Source organism: Lissotriton helveticus, chromosome 1_1 (assembly GCF_964261635.1).
Source record: "Lissotriton helveticus chromosome 1_1, aLisHel1.1, whole genome shotgun sequence".
Taxonomy (NCBI): domain Eukaryota; kingdom Metazoa; phylum Chordata; class Amphibia; order Caudata; family Salamandridae; genus Lissotriton; species Lissotriton helveticus.
In genome coordinates, this window is record NC_136057.1 from 2002292424 (window position 1) to 2002319323 (window position 26900).

The 26900-nt window shown below is 46.0% G+C and overlaps 1 protein-coding gene across 1 annotated transcript in view; it reads right to left on the reverse strand.

Annotated features, from left to right (window-relative positions):
* Positions 1-26900, reverse strand: part of DPH5 (diphthamide biosynthesis 5) — a 375297-nt gene that overhangs the window by 283422 nt on the left and 64975 nt on the right. Inside the window, exon 2 of the mRNA XM_078644604.1 lies at positions 12548-12672. Within this exon, the coding sequence (XP_078500730.1) occupies positions 12548-12672 (125 nt within the window). The remainder of the gene's footprint in view (positions 1-12547; positions 12673-26900) is intronic.

The following is a 26900-nucleotide window of genomic DNA, read 5'->3' on the forward strand; positions in this document are numbered from 1 at the left end:
GTGCATATCTACAAGCCGGTAGGGAAGAAGATATTTTATTTCTACATTACTTAAATAATGTCTTGTGTAGGTTCAGGAACACCAGCCAGAATATTAGGATACCATCATCAAAATAGTTTCTTTCAGAAAGTTCTTTCCTTAAAAACACAGTACAACATGAGTCAGTTTGCTATCATTAACTAAAGATATACAATAGATCATAAAACCCAATAAACAAATCATTCAGTTTTAAAACAGTACTACAATAAAAGGTCACAACATATGTTTAAAAGATAGTTCATAATTTCGTTGATAAATTTGCTCTAAACAGCCATCCATATCGATTGAATATAGTTCAACAGACAAAATACAGCTAGAGTGCTATTGTCCGTTCTAAGGATTCTTAATGCATCTTGATATCTTATCTTGTCTTTGTATATAGGAAATAGTGTGCAGAAGACATTGCGACACGGATGGATCAATTAGCTTAGGCATTGTTGGTGAGTGAACATGCATGTAAAAAGAAAAAACCTGTACTACGCTAGGACAGCAGTTGATCTTGTGATGCTTACTTTTGCTACATGAAATACACAAAAGTATATGTTCTGCCAAGGTGTTGTGTTTACTCTGCCATGCCAATGCAATGGATCGGGAGAGACAGACCGTTGAGGTTATGTTAACCCAAAAAAACAGGAGATTAGTTGAAGGCCCCGGGAGGATGATTAGTACCAGGGAGAAAGAGGTTTGAGATGCAGCTGGTAGGAGTCAGGAGAATCCTGGGTGTAACACAGGCCCCCGCAGCCCCTGCGGTGTGGGGGGCCCCCGAGCTACAGGGGGCCCCATCAGCACAATACTCAGGGCCAAGACCTCCAGATTAAATCCGAAGTGGGGTCCCCTTCCTGTGCATGGCAGAGGGCCCCCCTCAACTTTCGTTACGCCACGGAGGAGAATCTTGGGTTAGCAAAACTACAGATAACACCGTAAAGACACCTGGCACAGAAAAGGAACTATCTTTCTGTAAGCCAGATTTTAGTGCATAAAAAGGAGTGGTGTGGCGCACTAGGAGAAGCTCACAGACGGTGTTGTGCACGTCTGCCGCTGTCCACATCCCCTGTCCTTCTGCACAGTTTCCAGAGAGTATTTGGAGCGAGCTTCCCGCTGCTAGCTGCCAAAGCAAAGTGAACCAGGGATGTAGGGCTTTTTCTCCTACTTTAGCTTTAATCACAGAATTATTATGTTTTTGACTTATTGCACTGTAAGTGATTTGAGACTGTTTTGCTATTATTGAGACAGTATTGCAATATAAATATACATCTGTTTTTCTACTGTTTAGCCAGCATTACTAACATATGGGACTATTTTGCTATTGTTCTCATTAAATCCATACTGTACCAGCTATATGTGTTTCTCATTACTGAGCATCCTCATTGAGTAGTATCTGATAAATGTAGCTTGGGGTGGTTGCAGGCCACCAGTCCAACACAACTTGTTAAATGAATCAAGGTAACACATTGTTCGCCTATGTGAAAGGTAGGCCTCACAAAACAAAAAATCTGGGAATTTTTCACAACCAGGCATGTAAAACTTAAATGTTCTTTTCCAACCTTTTAAACATGCGCACCCTGCCCTATGGGCTGTTTACACCATACCTTATGGGTGACTTGTATGTATTAAAAAGGGAGGTTTAGGCCTGGAAAAAGGTTCATTTTGCAAGGTCAAAGTGGCAATTTAAAAACTGCACACAGGCTGCAATGGGAGGACATTTTGTACCACTTTACAAGCTATGCCAATCAGGTTGACCATGTTTTAAGGCGTGAGCGCAAGCACCTTAGCTCTGGTTATCAGTGGTGAAGTTCACAGAGTCCTAAAGCCAACAAAAACACATTTAAGCATCAGGAGGTGATTAGGCAAAATGTTTTGGGGAAGACCACCCTAAGGGCTGTCAAGTCTAAAATGTGCACCCCCCACCTAGTTGAAATAGGGGAGAACTACCCACCTTCTTTTGAGTTCTCATCGCTAAAGTGGAAGAACCTGGATTGACAATCAGGCACTTTAGTAGTATGACCTAGGGTGGTGTTCCACCATAAAGTCCACTTCCTGTAGAAAGATGGATCACATCAACAGTTTGGGAATCTCATCCCTCATCTACATGAACCATCTAAGGGGCTGTGATCTTTCTGAACTTGGATGTTAGACCCAAACTGGCATGGTTTCACCTTCAGTGCCAAGACCAAAGCAAAGTGTCTGTTTCAATAGCAGTCCACCTCTGTGCCCTGGGGAGTAACCTCCTACTTATGAAGGCTACAGGTTGGTTTAGGCACTCCTCATTTAACTTTGATAGTACCTACGCTATGCCATGCTCTGAAGCATCTGTCTGCACTATAAACTCCTTGAAGAAGGAAGGGGCACTGAATACAGGTGCTATACACATGGCCTCCTTGAGGGTACCAACAACTTTCTGGCATGCCTCTGTCTAGATCACCTTTGGGCTGCTTCTTTGAAGTCCGCTTAGTCCAGGGGGCAACAATAGTGCCATATCCATTAACAAACCTCTTATAGTAATCACTGAGGCCCAAGAAGGTGCTCACTTCAATCTATGTTTTCGGGTGATCCAGGCCAGGATAATCTCAATCTTGGCCTGGAGAGGCTGCACATTGCCCCCACCCATCAGGTGTCCCAAGTACTACCCTACCTGCCACTTGCTAGTCTTGATGGTCAGGCATGTCTGTTGCAGAGCCTGACATCCTTACTGATGGTGGAAGAGGTGATCCTCTCACCCAAAACTAAAGACAGATATATTTTCAAGATAAGCTGAACTAAATGCCTCCATCCTAGCTAGAACCCTGTTTTCCAACCTCTGAAAGGTAGCAGAGGCATTCTTTAACCTAAAGGGCATCACCCTAAATTGGAAGTGGCCCTCTGGTGTGGAGAATGCGGACCTCTCCTTAGCCCCCTCATTTAGGGCAATCTGCCAGTATCCAGTAGTCAGAGCGTAATTAGCCCATAATATACCTGTAAGCTCATCAGCTCGGTGGATGGGGTGCGCATCACTCTAGGTCAGAGCTTTCCAATGTCTGTGTCGCGACACAGTACTGTGTCGCCTCCCATGTGTGGGTGTGTCACGACGATGACGTGAGGTCGTGGGAATATTAGGGCGAATGCTTGCATTCAGTGAGGCAGTACAGTACAGCGACGTACGCAGAGGAAGGAGAAGTTGAGCGCGCGACCTTGTTCCCTTTCTGACACAGATACCACGGAGCCGCCTCTGCTCCCCAGGCACTCGGTAAGCCAAATCTTCGAAATTTTAACACTCTGTTTAGGCCGCACGGGGATTGCATTTACAAGTGTGTCGGATTTCAACAAACCCTGTAATTACCGGTTGGTTTAAAGACCGAACTACCCCTCCCCTAGCCCCAAACCCCTCCAGTGTAGATTTCAGCAGGTCAAAGCTGCTTGGCTCCTGTGTATCAGTTTTGAACGGGTGTGATAAACCTCAAGATAACCATCAAAATCAGGTCCCTTGTCTGCCTGATAAAGTCCGAAAGGGAGTTGTAGGCTGCTGGGAAATGGGGCATGCAGTCATGGCAAGGTTGGTGAGTGGAAATAAAAAAAACGTGTGATCCTAGGCTTATTTTTAACCCTGCTGCGTTTGCCAAAGATGAGCAGAAGCACCGTTTCCTACATCTGTGCCTTGCGAGGGGTGGGAGCAGGGGGACTTTTGTCCTCTATCTTATCTGAGCAGATACAATGCAGAGTGCTGCGAGAGGGAAGGTAAGTGTGCGCATTTGGCGTGCTTGAGCGAAAGTGCCTGTGTGCTTTGTGTGTCTAAGAGAGAAAGAGCTGTACATCATCTCTGAGTGTCTAAACGTATGTTCTGTGCGAGAATAGAAAAGGATGTACTGTGTTCTTGCGCGCGCTATGTCTGTGCAGAAGTGGTTTGTTTGGGGTACATGCTATGCTTTCGTGTGTGTGCGTGGTTCTTTGAGCAGTGTATTTGTCTGAGTGCAGGGGTACTGGGTTCGGGGTCAGCAGGTCCCTTGTCTGCCTGAAAAAGTCAGAAAGGAAGTGGTAGGCTGCTTGGAAATGGGGCATGCAATCATGGCATGGTTTGTGAGTGAAAATAAAAACGTGAACACTGCACTGCGCGAACAGCCATATCCACTCTGCATGTTTCTACAAAAATTGAGACACAACATATTTTACCCTGACACATTACATTGATTTAAAAATATTTCTGCAAAATACGAACTGCTTTTTAGTGTGTTTAATTTCACATTGCGGATTCTGCTTTGATTTTAATTGCACCCTCGCTCCCTAAGCCCCGGTGCCCCTGAGGTGGTTCGGGCTCGCTCGCATTACCGTGTCGCAATATGAAGATTGTTGAAAAGGTGGGTCACCAACATGAAAAGTTTGGAAAGCTGTGCTCTATGTGATGGAGCTGGGACCCCTATAGTTCACGCAAAATCTGAGTTCTGGGGTGGCAGCCGGAGGGGCGGCTTTGGGTGACAGCACTACTGGGCTAGACCAGGGGCTATTGGAGTGGATCACCCATAATTCAAGAATCTTGATCACTTATTCCTTAATGCTAGCCCTCACCCAGTCATCTAGCCAGTAAAATGTATTGTCACTGGCATACTGTCTTACTGACATCTGTATCAATATCTTGGGTACACAAATGTGTGAACCCATCGGTGAGGGAGAGCCGAGAGGCAAACTCCTCCAGCAACTGGTGACAGTTCCCTCTGGTGCACTGGGGTGAGGGTTGGGGATAGATTGACACACTTCACTGACCTTTCCTGTTCCTTTTAAGATAGGAGGTCAGGGAGAGCTTCACTCTCCTCTTCCACCCCATTATCAGTCACAGGAGCATGGTAACTTCAGACCTCTCATAGTGTGGTTTGAGGTGATTTACATGGAACACCCTTAAGAGGTTGCTGGGGGTCTTGAGGCCCACCCGGTAGGTGACTGCCCCTTCCTCTCTTTAACTTCATAAGGGCCAGCCAAGCGGTCTTGGAGGGCCATGGGCTCCACAACCTACACTTTTTGTCCTAGGCTGGAACCTGATTAGAGAGGGCTTCTGGTCATCCAGGAGTTACACTACATTCTATCTTACTTCTTGGTTCTCAAAAGCCTTCTTCCAGAAGTGTTGCATCTAGTTTCTTAAAGCTAGCATGTAGCTAACCATATCCTGGGAGGGAGAGGTGGCTGGGAGCTCAGAATGACAGGTCACCTAACAGGGTAGAAATAAAAGAGCAGAACCCAACTAATTTCTGTGCTGTAGGCAAAGATAAGGTATGGCAAGAGTATGTTCCATTTGCACCTTATGGGCTCTGGTAGGCCCATAATGATGCCTTTAAGGGTCTTGTTGAACCTTTCAACAAGCCCATGGTCTGAGGGTGACAGGGTGTGGAGAACTTCTAAATCACATCACACTCATCTCACCTTGACTTCATGAGGTTTGTACCCCTACCGACGCTACTTCTTTGGGGACCCCTACCAAGGTAAAAATCCCCAACAAGGGCCTAGCCAATGCAGGAGCAGTCCCAGTTCTCAGAGGGATGGCCTCTGTGTATCTAGAGACATGGTCCACCAAAACTAAGATAGACCTGTTGCTGAGAGCCGTTTTGAGATCAAAGGGCCCAAAAAAAAATCCTATCAAAGGGGGTGCTAATATCAAATAAGGGAACCAGGGGAGCCTTGAGCTTTTGCCTAGACTTCCCACTGGCCTGGCAGGTGGGACATGATCTACAGAATGCATTGGAGGCGGTCTTCATTCGGGGCCAATAAAAGTGCGTGTCAAGCCTGGCAAAGGTCTTGTCCTGTCCCAGATATCCTGCCAGGAATACATCATGAGCCAGACCCAGAAGGAAGGCTCTTTTGCACTGGGAGACCACCAAAACATCAGTTGCTCCAGGCTCAGGAACCTTAGGTTCACTATATAGGAGGTTATTCCTCCAAGAGATAAGGTGCTCTCCAGATATAGCATCAGCTACCTGGGCCCCATCTTGCCGTTTCAAGCCCTCTAGAGTTGGGCACTCTTTCTAAGCTCTACAGAGCTCCTCCCTGGTGGGCCCACACTCCCCTTCCCATGCATGAGCTCAGGCAGATCTTCCAGGGCTTTAATGTTCTCCCCAGGAGGTTCCAGAGAGGCATCCTCATGATGTGCCCCCTCTTAGGATGTGTGAGTTTTACAGGCTGGTTTCCCAAACTTTTGCCCTTTTTCTTTTTTAAATCTGCCTGGTAAATTGTATCCGCCTCCAGGACCCCTTGACTCCCCTCTCAGCCTGCCATGGATTTGTGGGCATACACACCCACTTAGGTTACTAACGTCTCCTGGTTGGACTTGAGCTACACTTCTCTACAGACAGTGTACTTCAAATCATTCCCTAGTACACAATCAACAGGCATGCTAAGACTCACAGCTACTTTAAGAGAACCTGAGACCCCACCATCTACTTAAAGCTAATCAGAGCCACTGGGTAGGGACTTTCACAGTTGTCTGCAACCAAAAACTGGTGGAATGTATTAGGGATTACTTGCTCTGGAGACACCCGATGTCACTGCACAGTAGTCATACTGGCTCATGTGTCCCTCAGAGCTTCCACACTCTACCCATTGATGGTGACCCACAGCCAATACTTGTAAGTATTAAAAGGCATTTGGATTTTGGGGACAAACTCTTTTTCACCCATGGACACTAAGATAACCTCTGCGCTTTCCCCCGTACTAACTAATCTCCCCCCTAAGCAATACACTGGCCAACTCATGGTTCTGCTCCCCAGTGGGGCGATGTGCCTTCTTGAGACACTTGCTATTTCCCTTCACATGCCCATATATGTAACACTAATAGCACTTGAGGACATACTGTCTTCTTGTATATAAACACATTCCTTTCTGGTCAGGTTGGGCCTGGGTATCCTTCCCCTGTGAACTGTGAGTGTGCTGAGGCAGCCACTTTTGAAATGTAAGTGGGGCACAGAACAGCTCTATCCTGCCAAAATCTAGTACCCCTTTGTCTCACTGTCTGGGAGAAATACACAAAGGCCAACTGCCAACTACTCATAATTATGTGACTCAGGATACAGGCACAAAATGGTTAGGGCAAGAAAATGCCAACTTAATAAGAGTGGCATTTTCAGAATTGTGACTTAAAACCTGACCTTGCCATTAAAGAGGATTAAAAATGACAATTATTTTGAGACCAAGCATGACATTTCTACCTGTTCCGAAACAAAAATGATCAATTATTAATAATAATCAAGTAACACAATGTTATCCTACGAGAGAGGTAGGCCTCACGGTAGTGAAAAATGAATTTAGGAATTTTTCACTAGCAGGACATGCAAAACTTAAAGGAACACGCTCAATGTTTTAAAAGCACTGCACTCTGCCCTGTGGGCTTTTTTGACATTCCTTGGGGGTGTCTTATATATATTCAAACGGGCGGGGTCTAGGCCTGGCAAAATATTCATTTGTCAGGTTAAATTCGGAGTTTAAAAACTGTAAACAGACCTTATTGACAGGCCTGAGACATGTTTTAAATGGCTACTTAAGTGGGTGGCACAATAAGTGATGCAGATCCACTAGTAGCATTTACTTTACAGGCTCTGGTACATGTTGTACCACTTTACTAAGAACTTATAAGTAAATTAAATGTGTCAATTAGGTATAGGTCAATTTTATCATGTTTTAATGAGTTAGCACTTCAGCACTGGTTAGTAGTGGTAAAGTGCACAGAGTCCTAAAACCAACAAAAATGATTTTCAGCAAAAGGCGGTGAGTAAACTAAAGGTTTAGGGGAAGACCTCTCTGTTAGGTCTAACGCCCCTTTGAACTCAGATGTGACAAGTGCTGGCAAGGATCTGGGGAACAATTGAGGGAGACTTGAGTTAGCAAAAAAAGGTATAAAACGGATTAAAGAGATTCATTTCAAAGCTCTTTCCTTTGGGGGCGGGAGCTCCACACATGCATTCTTTAGGTACGCTTCACACATCCACTACCAAAGTCATCGATTCCATTACAAAGATGTGTACTGCTCTTATGTCCTTTTAAGGGTGATTGCCTCTGCTGTTTCTGTGCTTTGGAACTAACCTTTGATAACACCCTCTTGGTTATTCGGGGCAGAGGTGTTTTCCGTTTTCGATGGATTGGGCAGGCTCGGATCTAAATGATGGGGCCCTAAGGACTCTGATCTTGAAACTGGCCATCTAAGTCTTAAGCAAGGAAGAACCATCTGCAAATCGTAGGGCATAATTTATTCTATAAACCGTAGGGCCCAGTATTGAATCATTATCTTTGACATCTGTCCTCAGATCTTTGAAAGATGACTTTATACTGGTGACAAATGAGTCCTAAGCAGAAACATCTGAGGCACATTAATAGACCAATCAAGCTGCGGCCAAGTGGAAATGATGGAATACGATTCTGAGAGGACTTTCCATTCCTTACACTAAAAAATATGGTATAATTGGGATTTATAAATCCCTATACAAGCAGAAAGATGAAGATATATCCAAGGAATAATTAGTTATGGGCACCACAAACAGGAACGGTTTGAGCCTTAAACTGTGAAAAGCTTTATTTTTTTTTAAATCAATATATATATATATATATATATATATATATATATATATATATATATATATATATATATATATATATATATTGCCTGCACTGTTAAATAAAACCATTACTGCTATAACAATAATTACTGTTAGCAGTGAACAATACGTAAAACAAAGGCACATTGAAAATAATTTTTAAAAAACACCACATAGCTACAATTTATATAAAAATTCAAAGTGCATGCTTTAATTTTTGCCACTGTATTTCTGCATAGTAAAAGGCAGGGGTGTAACTTTAGGGACTGGGGTGTTACACCCCCCACACCCAATAAATGCATTCTATGATAAATAGTTGAGTACAGAAGATGTTAGTCGGATTTCAGAATTTTTACATACACACAGCCAAAATGCACACTCGCTCTGCTTTGAAAGTCTTCAAAAACATTGGTTATTTAACAAAATATGACATTTGCTCTCTTAGTACTCCTGTCAACCCTCATTCCCCTCCCTTTCCACTGCCCTTAGACCCCTCTCTACTTGTCATATTATGTATTTGAACATTATATGCCAACCTGACTGTTGGAAAATCTGAAGCTCACATCCCCCAATGTTACGGACCAAGCTACACCCCTGGCAGAAACGCAGAAGTGTGGAACAACTGTAGGCCTCTGGTGAAAAATGAAGGCGTGTGCTACAATAGCCACACAAAAGTATCACCCAAAGTCAATTCAGGACTGCAGAATAGAACAGCACACCTTCCACACATAGGCAGCACGTGGGTCCTTCAGGCGCCACACCTGTGCTGGACGAGAAGACGTAATGCACATACGGACTACTCCGCTATCAATGAAGTCGAAAGACGCTGATGTGGAACGCAATTCCGCCTAATGGGCCTTCAATGTCATTGAGCCGTCACCATGAAATGTTGATGGCGCTCACTCTTAATACACTTGAGATTAGATGTCGCACTCCGCAGCTGGGTACCAGAGCTGTGATTAAATATAATGCATTTCGGATGAGCTGGGGTCCCGCGCGCACGCACGCTCTCCTTCGTCGTCATTCTCTTAACCACAGGCACGTATCCTTCGCCCCCACCGATGACAACAACAAGGCCCGTCCAGCGTGGCGTGGCATTGCAGACGGAGTCATTGTAGGGGCCGTGCGTCGCGAGGGCGTGCTTCCGGTAATGAGCCTTGACTGGGCTCCCTTGGGGAACAGGGCGCCTAATGGGGGTCTTGGTAGGCGACCTTGAACGAGGCGTACAAATCGTGACTCAGGTCTCTGGAGACAGAAACAAATATATAGGAAGAGGCATATAAAGGCATCAGAAATTAAATTAAAGGAGCGTAACAAAAGCCAAGAAGGGGGCCTAGTTTGTAAATCTTAATTAATACGAGCAGCAATTTAGCACAATGCACAGAACTTCTGTGGACTGAAAACATAGCTTGGTATCTTTGGGAAAAAAAAAAACCAAACAACAACCACATGGTCCGAGCAATACTTAATAACAGGATTTATGTTTATGTGTTATTGATATGTATGCGTAATATTTTTTTTTAAGCGCGCAAGATGGCTCAGTGAGATAAGCATTGGCCATGGACGTCCAACAGTCACTAGTAGATCAGAAGTTAAAATCGCAACATGTTCAACTCCGCCATTTATGGATAATTTGCAAGGAGAAGAAATAACTTCAGAAGATGCCTGTGAGAAAAATCTGGCACTCTGTAGAAGACAATAATTTCAAAGCAATGTCTCACAGTGTTTTATCCTGTGGCACTTGCTTGTGCTACTGGAGCACGTGCCAGAAACACTGCCCCACTGGAAAGACCAACAACATTAAATCCCGTGCAAGAACATAATGTGGTTGCTGTCCCATCTAGCAACTCCTCTAACTTTCTGGGATAGATATTTGAAACAATCAGACCAGGTGCACTTACAAGCCAGAGAGCTGCTACTGGCCCCTCTCCTTCTCCTCTTATTCTTCCTCCAGTGTGCTATGCAGAGACGTTTTAAGACATTGGCAAAGTGGGCTTTAGCCAATGACCCCCTACCTTTCTTGGGGCCCCATCATCAGGGCCGGACTGGGACAGCAAACAATACTGGCAGATTGCTGCTCGACCGGCCTGATAGTGGGAGGGGGGAAGGGGGGGTAGGGGGGGTTCTAATAAGAAGCACGGCTCTTGCTTTTGTTACATGTGGCCGATATTGCATCACTGCTGCACAACCGGCCCCCAGTGACAAAACCAGCCACCAAGGTGCCAAAACTGGCCCCCACCCCTCAGGCCTGCCAGGGAAACACCAGATGCCCGTTACGGCCAGTCCGGCCCTGCCCATCATTAAGCTTTCAGGACAATCCAGTGGCATAACGCAGAATTAATTCCCCCCCCCCCCCCCCCCCCCCCGGACAATATGAAAAGGGGCTCCCACGTCTCCAATATCTCATGAATATTCAAAAGCTTTGAAAGACAGGTGTCCCCTTAAAAGTTTGGGGGCCAACAAATAAGTTGTCAATGATCAGACCATAGTTGCTTAGGGTTTGACTGAGCTGAAAATGAATAATAAATTCAGGGTTGTTTCAAGCAGGGGTCCCCAAATTATGTTTGGCCCGGGGCCCACCAAATCCTTAAGGTGTTCCTGCGGAAATTAGTTGGAACACAACTAATCTATGGGCAGAGGCTGCTGGGAGACATTGAACACTTGATGACTCACCCCTTTTGCCAAGACACCAACTATTCAGTCCTTAAAGGTGTCACAAGAGACCACAAAACCCCAGCTGAAAACATCAAACAAATATTCTAGAATGCCTGTTGTTGTTGATTAGTAATACAAAAGGGGATGATGGACGGAGCGTTTGAGCAAATCTAACACTCACCCCCCCAGTCAACTGATCTGGGTTTAATCCATCACCATTCTTTAGCCCACTCAGCCACCCCAGTTCAGACATGGCCATATGCAAATCAGTCTGACGCTGTGCCTCATGGGAACAGTCCAGCCCGAACTGCCAAGCCATGTTGTTGATTAGTAGACATGCAGAGCTGAGCACAGAGATCGGTGTTTTTCTCTACTCTGAATGGCTGCTGTAAGTAACCCTGGTATACCCTGCAGTCACGGTTGATTAGGGGATCAAAGGGAAGAGTAGAACAGCCCGAACACTGAATTCCACATTGGAAAAAAGAGGAATGTGGTGGTCCCACTTATTAAGCATTCTAAAATCCTGTCAGCCCCTGATCTCCTATATGAACACCCTTCAAGCAGCCCTGCCATGCATGAACCCACCTACATCTTCCAGCCCCCGCGAAAAATGCCCGGATAGCTTCTGGCCAGTCTAGATGTGACCGACACTCACACAAATAGCGCAACACCATTATACAGTAGGACTTTAAGGTTTCATTAGCACAGGCCAAAAACCACAAAAATTGTACAAAGGTAAGCACACCCCACAACGAGCATAATAATCAAAACCTTGTTGTTAGGAATTTCTTGAGTCATTATTTATGTGAAGAGAGTAGCAGGCTGCCTCACCTGGAATAAACAAATTCAATCAAAGAACTGGACACTTGGAGAATTTATATTACAACACGAAATACCGGGGGATCGTGCTGCGTTGAGTTGTGCTCTATCAGCAGTAATGAACAAAAGTGCTACTAACATTAAAAAATCGCCTACTGCCCCGGGGCTACCAAACAGATGTTTTCCAGCAATCCTTCAGGGCAACAAACCAGCACACCATGCACCAGCCCTCTTAGAAAATACCCGCTTAGCTGCTGGGCAGTCCTTCTGTGCCTCAACCCACACAGCACCATTAATGCTTATTCCTACTCCCCATCATTAACGGATGGGTTAAGCCCTTGCATACATCTGGCCCTTAGTTTGGAAAAACGGGAAGGTAAAAAACAAGTATGACATGGCAAATATTTCAGAAGAGCAGAGGTGATTGACGGCTGCATGCAGAAAAATACAGACATTGTTACAGAAACATAGACCAGAATTGGAATTGTCCTCACCCAAACGGATCCCCAACCACCAGGAACGCAACATCGGAATCAGCAGCAGCTTTCAAAATATCACCTGCTTCTTGCTCCACAGTTTCTCGGTCAGTCAGAAGCAACTCTTTGCCGTAAAACTCTTCCTGGGATAGAACAAAAAGAGAAAGCGTCCATCCTTTTGGTAGCGGTCAAGTCATTTGTAATGCAATCGTCCATGCATATTCGGTTACTGTCACATTTTAACAGGTTGCAGTTCATCATAGGCATCTAGTAAGTTCGAGCACAAGATGCGAACTCATCACAACCAAACCAAATATTCACAAGCTATGGGTGCTGCATGAACCATGGACCACAAAAGAAAGGAAGAGTGTAGGGTGACCAGATTCTCAAAACAAAAAACGGGGACAGGTCATAGACATAGAAGTAGGACTACGGTTTGCCGTAACCATCGACATAAAAGTATGATTATTTGACAGCTGTCATAGACATAGAAAAAGGACTACAATGACCGCTCCTTCCACAGACCGAGATGAAGCATTACAGAAAATAAATCCGAGGTCTTTTATTGGCACCCCTCTCCTTTACACAGCAGCACTAGTACATTTATTACATTTACACTTTTAAGGACTATAGCATATATTTGCCAAAAATCAATAAAACATCACAGGCTTGCTACGCCAGTGCAAAGAGAGCATGCGGGCGCATACTCAACCGAAACAATGAAAAACAGGGACATTTCTGTGTTTAACTGGGACACTGATTGAAAACGGGGACATTTGAGTCACTTGGAGAAAAGTGTCGGGACACGGGGACATTTCTCCAAAAACGGAGACCGTCCTGGGAAAACGGGGACGTCTGGTCACCCTAGAAGAGTGGGATGAACAGTATCATCCCAAAGTTACTTTCTTTGCTTTAGATGATGTATGGGTCCCCCTAGGTTGACAAGCGACAACATCGTTTTTTGCCTACACAATCACTTCATAATAGCTCAGACTGGACATTTCGATAAATAAATACCTATATGTGAGAGTTCCTGTTGTCTGCATCAAGGTCTGATAATGTGACAATCTAGATGGTCTATATCAGAAAGAGCTGCCGGCTTTCACCCTCTCTCTGCTCCTACTCAGGTGCCACAGGTGAGAAGAGCTATTCACCACTGCTTGAAATCACATCACTCACACGACCTCCCCTGGGAACTAAAGCCAAATCAACACCATTTATTATTATAGGCTGTTTCCCATTTGATAGCTCAGGCGAGGGTAGAACTACAAGAGTTTATGTGGAAATTCACAACAAAAAGCACTGCTTTTGCTCTACACTTTCCAAAATTCCCCCAAAGTGATGCAATGGAGGCAGAGAGAGAGTTCCAGAATATACACGGTCTTGTGAGACATCTTCAGGTAGGTCCATCTAGCTGCTGTCCCCTTACATGGGTCCCTAAGGGAACCAACAAATGGTCAGCCTCTAAGAATACTGGGTTGTGGATTAATAACTATTGGAACAAGAAAAGCCTAGTTTATAGGACTTATCAGTGTTAACGTAGCTTATGTAATGTGTATCATTCTATATTCCTGAACTGTGGCAGTGTTGACTTTTAGGAGATTTAACAACAGCAAACCTAAAAATTTTTATTTATGTGGATTTTCTTTCCCTTTTTTGTTGTTGTTGGAATATACAGTCACGAAGTATTGATTTCACACTAGTTGAGCAGCAATATTTCAAACGAGTTGGCCAACAAATAACCAATTAAATGATTTTTCTGCATTTGTTTAAGTTTTCTCAGAAAAAGGGCAATGATAAATGGAACCCTGTAAGCTTAGTAAAGATTGAAGGGTTTCAGTGATTGGTTCTAGTGCTAGTGTTAATTTACATTTTTACAAATGATGAGGACAAGCCAATCAGATGTTAGTACTACACTGGAAAGTTTAGAAAGCTGGGCTGCTGCAAATGGTATGAGCTTTACCATACACTTAAAAAACGCTTGATATAGGATGAACCAATCCGAAACTGGCATAGATAAATGCTTAGTAGAAGGATGGTCTGAAGTCATTCTGGGAACACTCTGGATGCACCCAGGACAACACCTCAGACATGAACAGTTGCTGTGACTTAATAACAAAACAAAGAACTACAGTCCATCAATCAATCAATCAGGTCATTTGTAGAGCGCGCTACTCACCCGAGATGGTCTCAAGGTGCTGGAGGAGGGGGGGGGGGGCTACTGCTGCTCGAAGAGCCAGGTCTTGAGGCGTTTCCTGAAGGCGAGATGGTCCTGGGTAGTACTGAGGCATGTGGAGAGGGAGTTCCCCGTTTTGGCCGCCAAGTAGGAGAAAGATCTTCCTCCGGCGGTGGTTCTGCGGATCCGTGGGACGAGGGCGAGGCTGGCTGAGCGGAGTTGACGGGCAGGCCTGTAGAACGAGAGGCGGCTGTTGAGGTATCCGGGGCCCCTGTTGTGGAGTGCTTTGTGTGCATGGGTGAGGAGCCTGAAGGTGATCCTCTTGTTGATGGGGAGCCAGTGCAGGTGTTTCAGGTGGGCAGATATGTGACTGTGGTGAGGAATGTCGAGGATGAGGCGTGCGGAGGCGTTCTGAATGCGTTGTAGTAGTTTCTGAAGTTTGGCGGTAGTTCCTGCGTATAGGGTGTTTCCGCAGTCCAGTCGACTTGTGACGAGGACATGGGGGACCGTCTTTCGGCGGGGATCCACCGGAAGATCTTACGGAGCATGCGTAGGATGTTGAAGCATGATGACGAGACAGCGTTGACTTGCTTGGTCATCGTGAGGAGGGGGTCCAGGATGAACCAGAGGTTGCGTGCGTGGTCCGAGGGGGTCGGTGCGGTGCCCAGCGCCGTGGGCCACAAGGAGTCGTCCCAGGCTGAAGGGGTTTGTCCGAGGATGAAGACCTCCGTCTTGTCTGAGTTCAGTTTAAGGCGGCTGAGCTTAATCCATTCCGCGACATCTTTCATGCCTTCCTGAAGGTTGGTTTTGGCCGTGGCTGGCTCTTTGGTGAGGGAGAGTATCAGCTGGGTGTCGTCGGCGTAGGAGATAATGTTGATGTTGTGTTGGCGTGCGAAGGAGGCGAGGGGGCTCATGTAGATATTGAAGAGGGTTGGGCTGAGCGACGAACCTTGGGGTACGCCGCAGATGATCTCGGTGGGTTCTGAGCGGAAGGGAGGGAGGCGGACTCTCTGGGTTCTGTCGGAGAGGAACGAGATGACCCAGTCCCGGGCTTTTCCAAGGATTCCAGTGGTGCAGAGGCGGGTTATTAGGGTGCTGTGGCACACAGTATCGAAGGCTGCCGAGAGGTCCAGGAGGATGAGGGCGGTTGTTTCTCCGTTGTCCATCAGGGTCCTGATGCCGTCGGTGACTGCGATGAGGGCGGTTTCTGTGCTGTGGTTGGCTCGAAATCCAGACTGGGATGGGTCGAGCAAATTGTTAGCCTCGAGGAAAGCGGTCAGCTGTTTGTTGACGGTCTTCTCGATGACCTTGATCGGGAAGGGAAGAAGAGAGATGGGACGAAAGTTCTTCAGGTCATTGGGGTCTGCCGTGTTTTTTTTTTAGGAGGGCGTTGATTTCTGCGTGTTTCCAGCTCTCGGGGAAGGTGGCTGAGGCGAACGAGCTGTTGATGATGTTCCGGAGATGGGGTGCGATGATGGTATCGGCTTTGTTGAAGATGTGATAGGGGCAGAGGTGCGAGGGGGAGCCGGAGTGGATGGAGTTCATGATGCTTATGGTCTCTTCGGAGCTGATAGGGGTCCAGGAGCTTAGGGTAGTGGTGGGGGCTTCTGTTTCGGTGGTAGGAGGCGGTTGGGGTCCGAAGCGGTCGTGTAGATCTGCGATCTTTCGGTGGAAGAACGAGGCGAGGGAGTTCTTGTGTAGGCGTGATGTCGTTGGAGCTGGCGCTGGGGTTGGAAAGCCCTTTAACGATGTTGAAGAGTTCCTTGCTGTTGTGGTTGTTGTTGTCTAGTCGCTCTTTGAACGATGTCCTTTTGGTGGAGCGGATCAGCCGGTGGTGTTCACGGGTGGCGATCTTGAGGGCTGACATGTTTTCTGTGGTTCGATCGTTGCGCCAGGTTTTTTCGAGGGTACGGCAGGCTTTGTTAGATTCTTTAAGGGGGGGCCGTGAACCGTGGGGTTTTCCTGTTGCTGGTCCCGCCTGGGGGGTTCCTAAGCGGTGCGAGGTTGTCGGCACAGTTGGTGATCCAGTGTGAGAGGTTGAGGGCTGCGTTGTTGACGTCGGTGATATTGGCTGGTGGGTTCTGGTTCAGTGTTGAAAGGAGCTGGTCTGTGGTGATTTTGCTCCAGCATCTGCGGGGGATTTGTTGAGTTCGATGGTGGTGAGTGTCCCATTTGAAGGTGAAGTGGACGCATCTGTGGTCGGTCCAGTGTAGTCCAGAAGAGTGGCTGAAGGAGACGTGGTTGCAGGCGGAGAAGATGGGGTCAAGTGTGTGGCCAGCGATGTGGGTGGGGGTGCTCACCAGTTGTTTGAGTCCGAGGTTGTCGAGGTTGTCGAGCAGGGTGGTGGTGTTGTTGTCGTTGTTTTTCTCCAGGTGGAAGTTCAGGTCCCTGAGGAGGATGTATTCTGGTGAGGCTAGGGCGTGCGGGCTGATGAAGTCGGCGATGGTTTAACTGAATTGTGCGCGTGGGCCCGGGGGTCTGTAGATGAGTGTTCCTCTGAGGGTGGTCTTGGGGTCGGTGTGAATTTGGAAGTGTACGTGTTCGGCGGCGAGGGGTGTGTCTTCGGTGGTGGTCGTGATGTTGATGGTGTTCCTGTAGATGATGGCGATTCCTCCTCCGGTTGGTGCGGTCTTTCCGGGTGATCTTGTATCCGTCGGGAATGGCTATGGCGATGTATGGGGCCGAGGAGGCGTTCATCCAGGTTTCCGTGATGAAGGCGACGTCTGATGCTGTTGTGTCCAGGAGGTCCCATAGTTCGATGGCGTGCTTGTGGACGGAGTGTGTGTTGAGGAGGATGCACTTCAGGTGGTTGATGCTGTTGCGAGGTCCGGTGGGTGGTCTGCAGGTTCGGAGGCATGTGTATTTGCAGGCTTGACAGGTGAAGGGTCCATGGGTTCGCTTAGGGGTGGCTTGGTAGCAGGCGGTTGTTCGTCTGGTGTTGAGTGCGTTGAGGGCGGCGGAGTCGTATCTCAGTCGGGTGCTTTGTGAGCGGTGGGGGCCAGGGGTTCTGGCGCTGGGCGCGGTCCAGGCACGGACGGGCGCAGACGGGCATGCCTTTGGCGCGCCTTTGGCGTGCCACCGGCGCGGCCGCACAGCGGCCGCCATAAGAGGGGAGGAGGGGTCAGCTGGGTGGTGGCAGGGTAGGCTGGCCAATGGGTGTAGGGGGGTGGGGCCGCACTGGAGTCAGCGGCGGGAAAAACGGGGCTGAGAAGCCCGGCAGGGATCGCGAAGATCCACAAAAAAGACAATAGAAAGGCACGGAATGGGCAAGAAGCCCGAAAAAACTTCAGGGACACTCTCTCGGGGTACAGAAGAGAACGGGGACGGCAGGCACACGGGGTCACAGAAGCAGGGGCACGGCGGTGATCGTGCGGCAGAAGTACAGCGCCGATCAGAGGAGCAGGATGAGGTCAGGAACAGCGGTCAAGGCAGGCGGGGCTGCAGCGGTGGGGGAGCGACCTACCCAAGGGTCAAGGGTCGTTATACTAAAATAATTATAGCAAGCAGAAATAGAGGTTTCGATTTGATTCCTTATTGGGAAGATTGCAATTCAGATATCATGTTGAGTTTGACCAAATTCAAGAACACTCATGCTATTCATGCATGGGCAACAAAAGCCATTTGTATTTTAAAGTAATCAAGCACTTATTCTTAGGCAGCAAAAAATGAAGTAGAAAGGTAGCTGTAAAGTTCTACATGGACGTTTCAGGGCATAATTCTCATACATCCAACTACTCCTGTAAGGAAATAACTTCTACTGAAAAAGTCAATGTTCACAATTAAAAATGGAAAATCCAGCTCAGTATATGAAAAGCTATCCAACTAACCGAGCAGTGGTTACCTTTTTGAGTTGCTTGCCATATGACTGTCATAAACTCCAAAAAACACAGTTGATGGACAGAATGTAGAACAATGTCATACATTCACCCCAGTACAAGGATATGGGCCTAAATCCATCGTTTTTTTGCACTCCACACCACCCTGGGTTAGACACTGGCTATATGCAAATCAGCTCTGACCCTGTGCCTCATGGGAACAGTCCAGTCCGAACTACCAAGCCATGTCTTTCCCAGACCGGAATCAAGCATCCTAGGACCGGTTTCTGGCTATCAGCCTTCATTCAGCCTGGATAGCTTGACTCCAGTGGTGTGGAGAGCCTGGGACTCACGTCTGAGCATACCCAGCCCACTCGGGGTGAAAATTGCAAAAAACACAGTTGATGGACAGAATGTAGAACAAAAACAGGGGTGAGCTGATGTGGAAACATTCAGCCATGTGGAATTTTGCAGAATTGCTGGCGAATGGTGCAATTTCCCTTTCACTTTTAAAGGAAGCCCTTTTTTTTTTCCCCAAAACTTCGACGAGAAATAAGCTAGCCTCTGTTTGGTTGGATAATCCTTAATCTAAGTCTATTAGGAAAGTACAGCTTTTTCGAACCACTAAGGATATAAGTTTCACATTTGATATTAAATCTCTGAGTACTTTGAAAATTAATAGGCCAGTCACTAAAATATACTCCACGTTACAGCAATGCCTACAAGTAGCTATGTGTCCCAAAAGTGAACATTGTTTTGTGCTTTTCAAATGTAATCAGTTAGCCTTTTATACCTCACTGGTGCAAGTCTGGAGCCTAAGATGGCCAATTACATATGCACTTTGTGGAACATGTATCAGTTGTCCATATTGTATGCATTTGCCCTAGTCTCTTGGAACTCGGTATGCAGTATTTGAGTAACTGTCTTCTTGACTGTGGGATCCAGACAATTGGGAGGCAATTGACTTTAGTGATAAAGGACTGTTTTAAGAGATTGTGTGCTTGGTTGGTTCATTTTTTTGAGTTATTTGACAAGAGAACCCCCGCAGTTATCTTGACAGATAGATTGCCTGTAGCCCCTAGTAGGTGGTAGGGGCATTCTTCTTGCCAAAGGGCATCACTTTAAAATAAAAGTGGCCCCTAGGAATGGAAAATGCTGACCATCTCCATACTCCCTCATTTCACTTAGGCGTAGTTGGGCATAATCTCTAGATGTGTGAGTATGCTTATTTGCTTAGGTAACAATGGCTATACTTTATCAAAGTACCTACAAATGGTGCTCAGTATGCGCCCTATCCCGAACATAAACTCTTCACTTGTACCAATGTGCACTGCCCAGACTAATGTCCTATGTACAGTACCAGTACTGATTAATACTAGACATGTGCGCGGTCACAGAAATGTATTTTTGGAATTATGACAAATTTGCACAACCGTCCCAAAAAACTAAATATGGTCACCTAAGTTTTATATTGAAAGATGCATACAGACGCGTAAAGCGGGAGGAAGACATACGTTGCCATGCCCATTGGGCTATAGTGATATAGGGAACTGGTTAAGGAGTATGGCTGAAGGCTAAACCTTGTACCCAGAGCTCTTGGGCAAGCCCATGCGCGCTAACAAAGCCCACACTGTAGCAAAAGTGTATCACTATGACATACATTTTTCCTGTAAATAGATGTCCATTATTAGGCAAAATTTGAATAGGGAAGCATCAGAACCTTTTTTTTTTTTTTTTTTTTAAAGAAGCAAAGTAATCCTTCTCTAAAACGCCTCCCACTGACCAACATAGATTTCAAGAATTTGTTTAAGCTTTTCTTTTAAAATGTCCCAGAAGTGTGTCCTAAAAAATATATTTTTTTTCAAAAAATAATGCTTCGTCCAAAGCTGTCACTTTACAGATAGTATTCGTTGCAGTGTAGCTTGGAATTAATTGCTAGCATTCACGGTGGATATAATTACATTTTAAAAGTACAGTGTCAGCTTCAATTCGGAGAAGAAACACGTGTTAATAGTAAATGTGCAGTGCTGTGTGATAGAAAATTATCAAAACGTGGTATGTTAGATTTAGTAGGTTGAGTCCTACTAGAAAATGTTTGAATGTAATCTCCTGTTGACAAAGCTTCTTTTCATTAGTCAATAGTCCATGGATGACATTGGTTGTGTATGGATATCTTTTTCTTTTTATGTTTGTTCTTGAATTTGCCAAGTAAAATCCATTTGAAGGAATCGTGTGCTTAATGACATACATATGTACTGCATTCTTTTTTCATAGCCTTGGTGGTTGATTAATGTGTTTTAAATACAATAAATACGTGGACTTCTGAATAATATTAAGATACCTTTGATTTCTGTGCTAATGGGTTTATATGCACAAGGTCCATACCCTGTAACATCCTCACCAGATAAATATGGATAGAATGCAGCGTGAACCGCTTTGTACATAAACAACCAAGATTTTGGCCAAGCAGATTATTGTCCATTTGGACACTTTTTGTAACTTCAAAATGGAAACAACTCTGTATTTTCGTCACTGCTTAGTGACCTTCGACCAATTGCACCCTAAAACCTGGGTAACTAACTGCTGCTTTTCTCTCGCGCCCAGACCATGACAAGTGCTTTGAAAAAAAGAGTGCCTCCATTGGCGCGGATGCTGGCAGTTCTAGCCCAGGCAAACACTGCATGTGTTGATGGGGCCGAAAACTCAACCAATGGGCCATCTGCTCCGGTCTTGGACCAACTCCTGCTTCCACCCTGTCAATAAGTTTAACTGAACTGAAGTTCATCATCAGAGCGGAATGAGGCAGGATCCAGAAGATCAAACTGACCAGTAAGTACCCCAGAAGAAACGGTACACAATCTTTTTGTTTGTTTGTCCATTTGTGGCAGATCATTGAGGCAGTGTGTGGGGGCTGAGGGTAGCAGAGGAAGCCCCATATATATATCCACCTTTCAGAACTGAACTTTAAAATTGAGTATTGCATAATTAATTTATTTAATCAGACAGTTTTTGTTAGTGTATTTTTTTTCCCAAACACCCTCAAGTCTCAAACTCCTAGTACTCGAACAGTGCGCATGGACAGACGTGTGACACTTTTTTTAATGAGCTGTAAGAAGAGGAAGCCCAGACCTGGGATCTATATAGCAAAGAAGATGAAAAACTATACAAATAATTCCTATGGCAAAATTTACTTGACTAGATTCTAAGTAAATCTGGAGAGCAATAGTACCCTTACTACTATCCCGTTCTTTTGTTAAGGGTCCATCTAATCTTTCTTGTCACTTTATCCTGCCCTGGACTTTAATCAAGCGAGATGCTCCTGTTATGTTCTCTACGACATTTCCTGTGTTTTTGTATTGTTATCCCATAAGTCTGTACTTTTCGACTTTTCCTGTGTATTCGTACGGTTATCCCATGCTTGTTCTCTCCTTCATAATATTGCCTGTATAGTGTGACATTCTATTCGTTATGTATAATCAGCTTTGATCACTTTAAAGCAGCTTTGATCACTGTAAAGCGCTCTGATATCCGCAAGGATCTTGTCCGCGCTCTATAAAACCTTCAAAATAAATAAATGTCATACATTCACCCCAGTACAGAGATCTGGGCCTAAATCCATCGTTTTTTTGCACTCCACACCACCCTGGGTTAGACACTGGCTATATGCAAATCAGCTCTGACCATGTGCCTCATGGGAACAGTCCAGTCCGAACTACCAAGCCACGTCTTTCCCAGACCGGAATCAAGCATCCAAGGGCCGGTTTCTGGCTATCAGCCTTCATTCAGCCTGGATAGCTTGACTCCAGTGGTGTGGAGAGCCTGGGACTCACGTCTGAGCATACCCAGCCCACTCGGTCTGGGAAAGTCATGGCTTGGTAGTTCGGACTGGACTGTTCCCATGAGGCACAGGGTCAGAGCTGATTTGCATATAGCCAGTGTCTAACCCAGGGTGGTGTGGAGTGCAAAAAAACAATGGATTTAGGCCCAGATCTCTGTACTGGGGTGAATGTATGACATTGTTCTACATTCTGTCCATCAACTGTGTTTTTTGCAATTTTCACCCCGAGTGTGCTGGGTATGCTCAGACGTGAGTCCCAGGCTCTCCACACCACTGGAGTCAAGCTATCCAGGCTGATGAAGGCTGATAGCCAGAAACCGGTCCTTGGATGCTTGATTCCGGTCTGGGAAAGTCATGGCTTGGTAGTTCGGACCGGACTGTTCCCATTAGGCACAGGGTCAGAGCTGATTTGCATATAGCCAGTGTCTAACCCAGGGTGGTGTGGAGTGCAAAAAAACGATGGACTTAGGCCCAGATCTCTGTACTGGGGTGAATGTATGACATTGTTCTACATTCTGTCCATCAACTTTGTTTTTTGCAATTTTCACCCCGAGTGTGCTGGGTATGCTCAGACGTGAGTCCCAGGCTCTCCACACCACTGGAGTCAAGCTATCCAGGCTGATGAAGGCTGATAGCCAGAAACCGGTCCTTGGATGCTTGATTCCGGTCTGGGAAAGTCATGGCTTGGTGGTTCGGACTGGACTGTTCCCATGAGGCACAGGGTCAGAGCTGATTTGCATATAGCCAGTGTCTAACCCAGGGTGGTGTGGAGTGCAAAAAACGATGGATTTAGGCCCAGATCTCTGTACTGGGGTGAATGTATGACATTGTTCTACATTCTGTCCATCAACTGTGTTTTTTGCAATTTTCACCCCGAGTGTGCTGGGTATGCTCAGACGTGAGCCCCAGGCTCTCCACACCACTGGAGTCAAGCTATCCAGGCTGATGAAGGCTGATAGCCAGAAACCGGTCCTTGGATGCTTGATTCCGGTCTGGGAAAGTCATGGCTTGGTAGTTCGGACTGGACAGTTCCCATGAGGCACAGGGTCAGAGCTGATTTGCATATAGCCAGTGTCTAACCCAGGGTGGTGTGGAGTGCAAAACAACGATGGATTTAGGCCCAGATCTCTGTACTGGGGTGAATGTATGACATTGTTCTACATTCTGTCCATCAACTGTGTTTTTTGCAATTTTCACCCCGAGTGTGCTGGGTATGCTCAGACGTGAGTCCCAGGCTCTCCACACCACTGGAGTCAAGCTATCCAGGCTGATGAAGACTGATAGCCAGAAACCGGTCCTTGGATGCTTGATTCCGGTCTGGGAAAGTCATGGCTTGGTAGTTCGGACTGGACTGTTCCCATGAGGCACAGGGTCAGAGCTGATTTGCATATAGCCAGTGTCTAACCCAGGGTGGTGTGGAGTGCAAAGAAACGATGGATTTAGACCCATATCTCTGTACTGGGGTGAATGTATGACATTGTTCTACATTCTGTCCATCAACTGTGTTTTTTGCAATTTTCACCCCGAGTGTGCTGGGTATGCTCAGACGTGAGTCCCAGGCTCTCCACACCACTGGAGTCAAGCTATCCAGGCTGATGAAGGCTGATAGCCAGAAACCGGTCCTTGGATGCTTGATTCCTGTCTGGGAAAGTCATGGCTTGGTAGTTCGGACTGGACTGTTCCCATGAGGCACAGGGTCAGAGCTGATTTGCATATAGCCAGTGCTTAACCCAGGGTGGTGTGGAGTGCAAAAAAACGATGGATTTAGGCCCAGATCTCTGTACTGGGGTGAATGTATGACATTGTTCTACATTCTGTCCCTCAATTGTGTTTTTTGCAATTTTCACCCCGAGTGTGCTGGGTATGCTCAGACGTGAGTCCCAGGCTCTCCACACCACTGGAGTCAAGCTATCCAGGCTGATGAAGGCTGATAGCCAGAAACCGGTCCTTGGATGCTTGATTCCGGTCTGGGAAAGTCATGGCTTGGTAGTTCGGACTGGACTGTTCCCATGAGGCACAGGGTAAGAGCTGGTTTGCATATAGCCAGTGTCTAACCCAGGGTGGTGTGGAGTGCAAAAAAACGATGGATTTAGGCCCAGATCTCTGTACTGGGGTGAATGTATGACATTGTTCTACATTCTGTCCATCAACTGTGCTTTTTGCAATTTTCACCCCGAGTGTGCTGGGTATGCTCAGACGTGAGTCCCAGGCTCTCCACACCACTGGAGTCAAGCTATCCAGGCTGATGAAGGCTGATAGCCAGAAACCGGTCCTTGGATGCTTGATTCCGGTCTGGGAAAGTCATGGCTTGGTGGTTCGGACTGGACTGTTCCCATGAGGCACAGGGTCAGAGCTGATTTGCATATAGCCAGTGTCTAACCCAGGGTGGTGTGGAGTGCAAAAAACGATGGATTTAGGCCCAGATCTCTGTACTGGGGTGAATGTATGACACTGTTCTACATTCTGTCCATCAACTGTGTTTTTTGCAATTTGTCATAAACTCGGCATCCCTGCTTCAATGACTCATTCCAGTCTCAGCTTTCTAGCTAACTTTGTGGTCTTCAAATTAAAATGAAACCAAAAGATTACCCCTCTAAAACCAAAACTCCAATTTTTAGTTTGTCTTCTCCCCTCTCCCATCTCCAGATGTCTTACTGCACCCAGCTCTGGTCCTCTGCCAATAACCTGGAGGTTACATTTCATCCACCTCTGCCCTTTTCTGCTCCTTATTTTCCCACCGCTCGAGCCTGTAACTTTTCAGTTACTAAATCTGCTTCAAAAATTCCCACTTCATCAACAATCCTTCCTTCTTTCATTATGGGACTAAATTCCCACAGCTTGTTTTACCTATAGCAGGGGCGGCTCCTCCATATGGGCGGAGGATTGTCGCCTCACTGCTTTCTCGCAGTGCGAGAAGCAGAAACATAAAATGGTATTATGAATACCATTTTATGTTTCTGGGCCGACCAATCCAGTCATACGCACTCTCTCGTTTTCACCCATCATATAGGCTACACGCAGCCTGCATGGAGGAAACGGCCTCCCCATAGACGCCTGTGCGGTCGGCGTCCCAGCATATCACAACGCTGCCATTGCAGCATTGTGATTGGCTTAGGGGAGGAGAGGGAGGCTGCCTGCTTCCTGGGACTCAGAGCAGAGAGAGGAGGAGAAGTGACGTGGGACCAGAGGCGAAGGTAAGTTTTAATATTATTTTCAAATTAACCCCCGTTTGACCCCCCGCCCCTCCACCCGCGAGTCATGCCAGCCACGACTGACCTAGGGTCTCCATCACTTCACAAAATCTTCCTATATTCAGCCTTGACTGCAACAGCACAGATCACCCAGCAACTCTGCTTCTTAACAAAGCACATCATTGACCCCTTTTCTTTTTCACTTCCCCTCTGTGGCCCCTCACTTGTATCTCCACCTTCTTCTTAATTTCACCCTGTATTCCCCTCTATCTTGGTCTCTTCCAGTTCGCCTTTTGTTTATTCTTCTGTACCATTACTCTCATGGCATTTATCTAAACACTGCACTTCCATCTCTCTCCCTGTACCTGCATTATTATCACATGACGACTCTCCAATAATCGCAGGTTCTGATGGGCTGCTGCATTCAAATCATCTCTTGAGTATTACCTCTAAACGTCAACCATAACACTTCTAAAAATAACACCTCCCAATAATTAGTTATAAAAAATAAAAACTGGGAAAAGGGAACACTTCCCATAAGGGTTGTTCTCAAAATATACTGAAGTAAATAAAGACAGCGTGAAAAGGGTGAAGAGACAGAAGGTTAGATGATCAGGGCTTTGAACTATGGGTAAATTATTAAGAATTAATGTTTAAGGGTTTGCGGGATTGGGTAAAGTATTAGGGTATAGTTTAAAGCGCTTAAAGTGATTTTTTTTGTTTTAAAGGTGTACAGGTTATGCATATGGGGTTAGCATACAGGATTGAGGGTTTAGTCTACAGAGTTAAGGGTTTAGGTGCAAAGGGTATAGAGCTAAAGGTATAGTTTTAAGGGTTAAGTCTCTAGAGAGAAGGGTTAAGGGGATAAAGGTATAGGTGTTGAGGGTATAGGATTAGGCATTACGGAGATTGCTTTGGAGTACAGGTGTGATGGGTAAAGGGGTAACATTTTAGAAGTACGGGTTCAAGGGCATAGAGGGTAAACTGCGGGGTTAGGGTTGGGTTCAGGGGATTAAGTATAGGGGTAAAGACATTGGGTTGAGTTTGGTGTATAGGGCTAAGGGTAGATGGCTGATGGCATGAGGTAAAGAGTTTAAGGGTATGACATTAAAGTTATACGGTTAAGGGGTAGGTTAAACATAAATGGTAAAAATATGAGGTTAAGGACATATGGTTAAGATTGCGGAGTTGGGGTAAAGGGTTAACCCTTATGATTACATTTGCTTAGTGCCTTCCTTCGAGATGTATTTATGATGTGTTAATAACTGTTCTTGGACTATCTGTTGAAAATATAAAAATAAAAAAAATTGAAGTGCTGCCTTTCATAGTACCACTGCACTTAATTATTTTC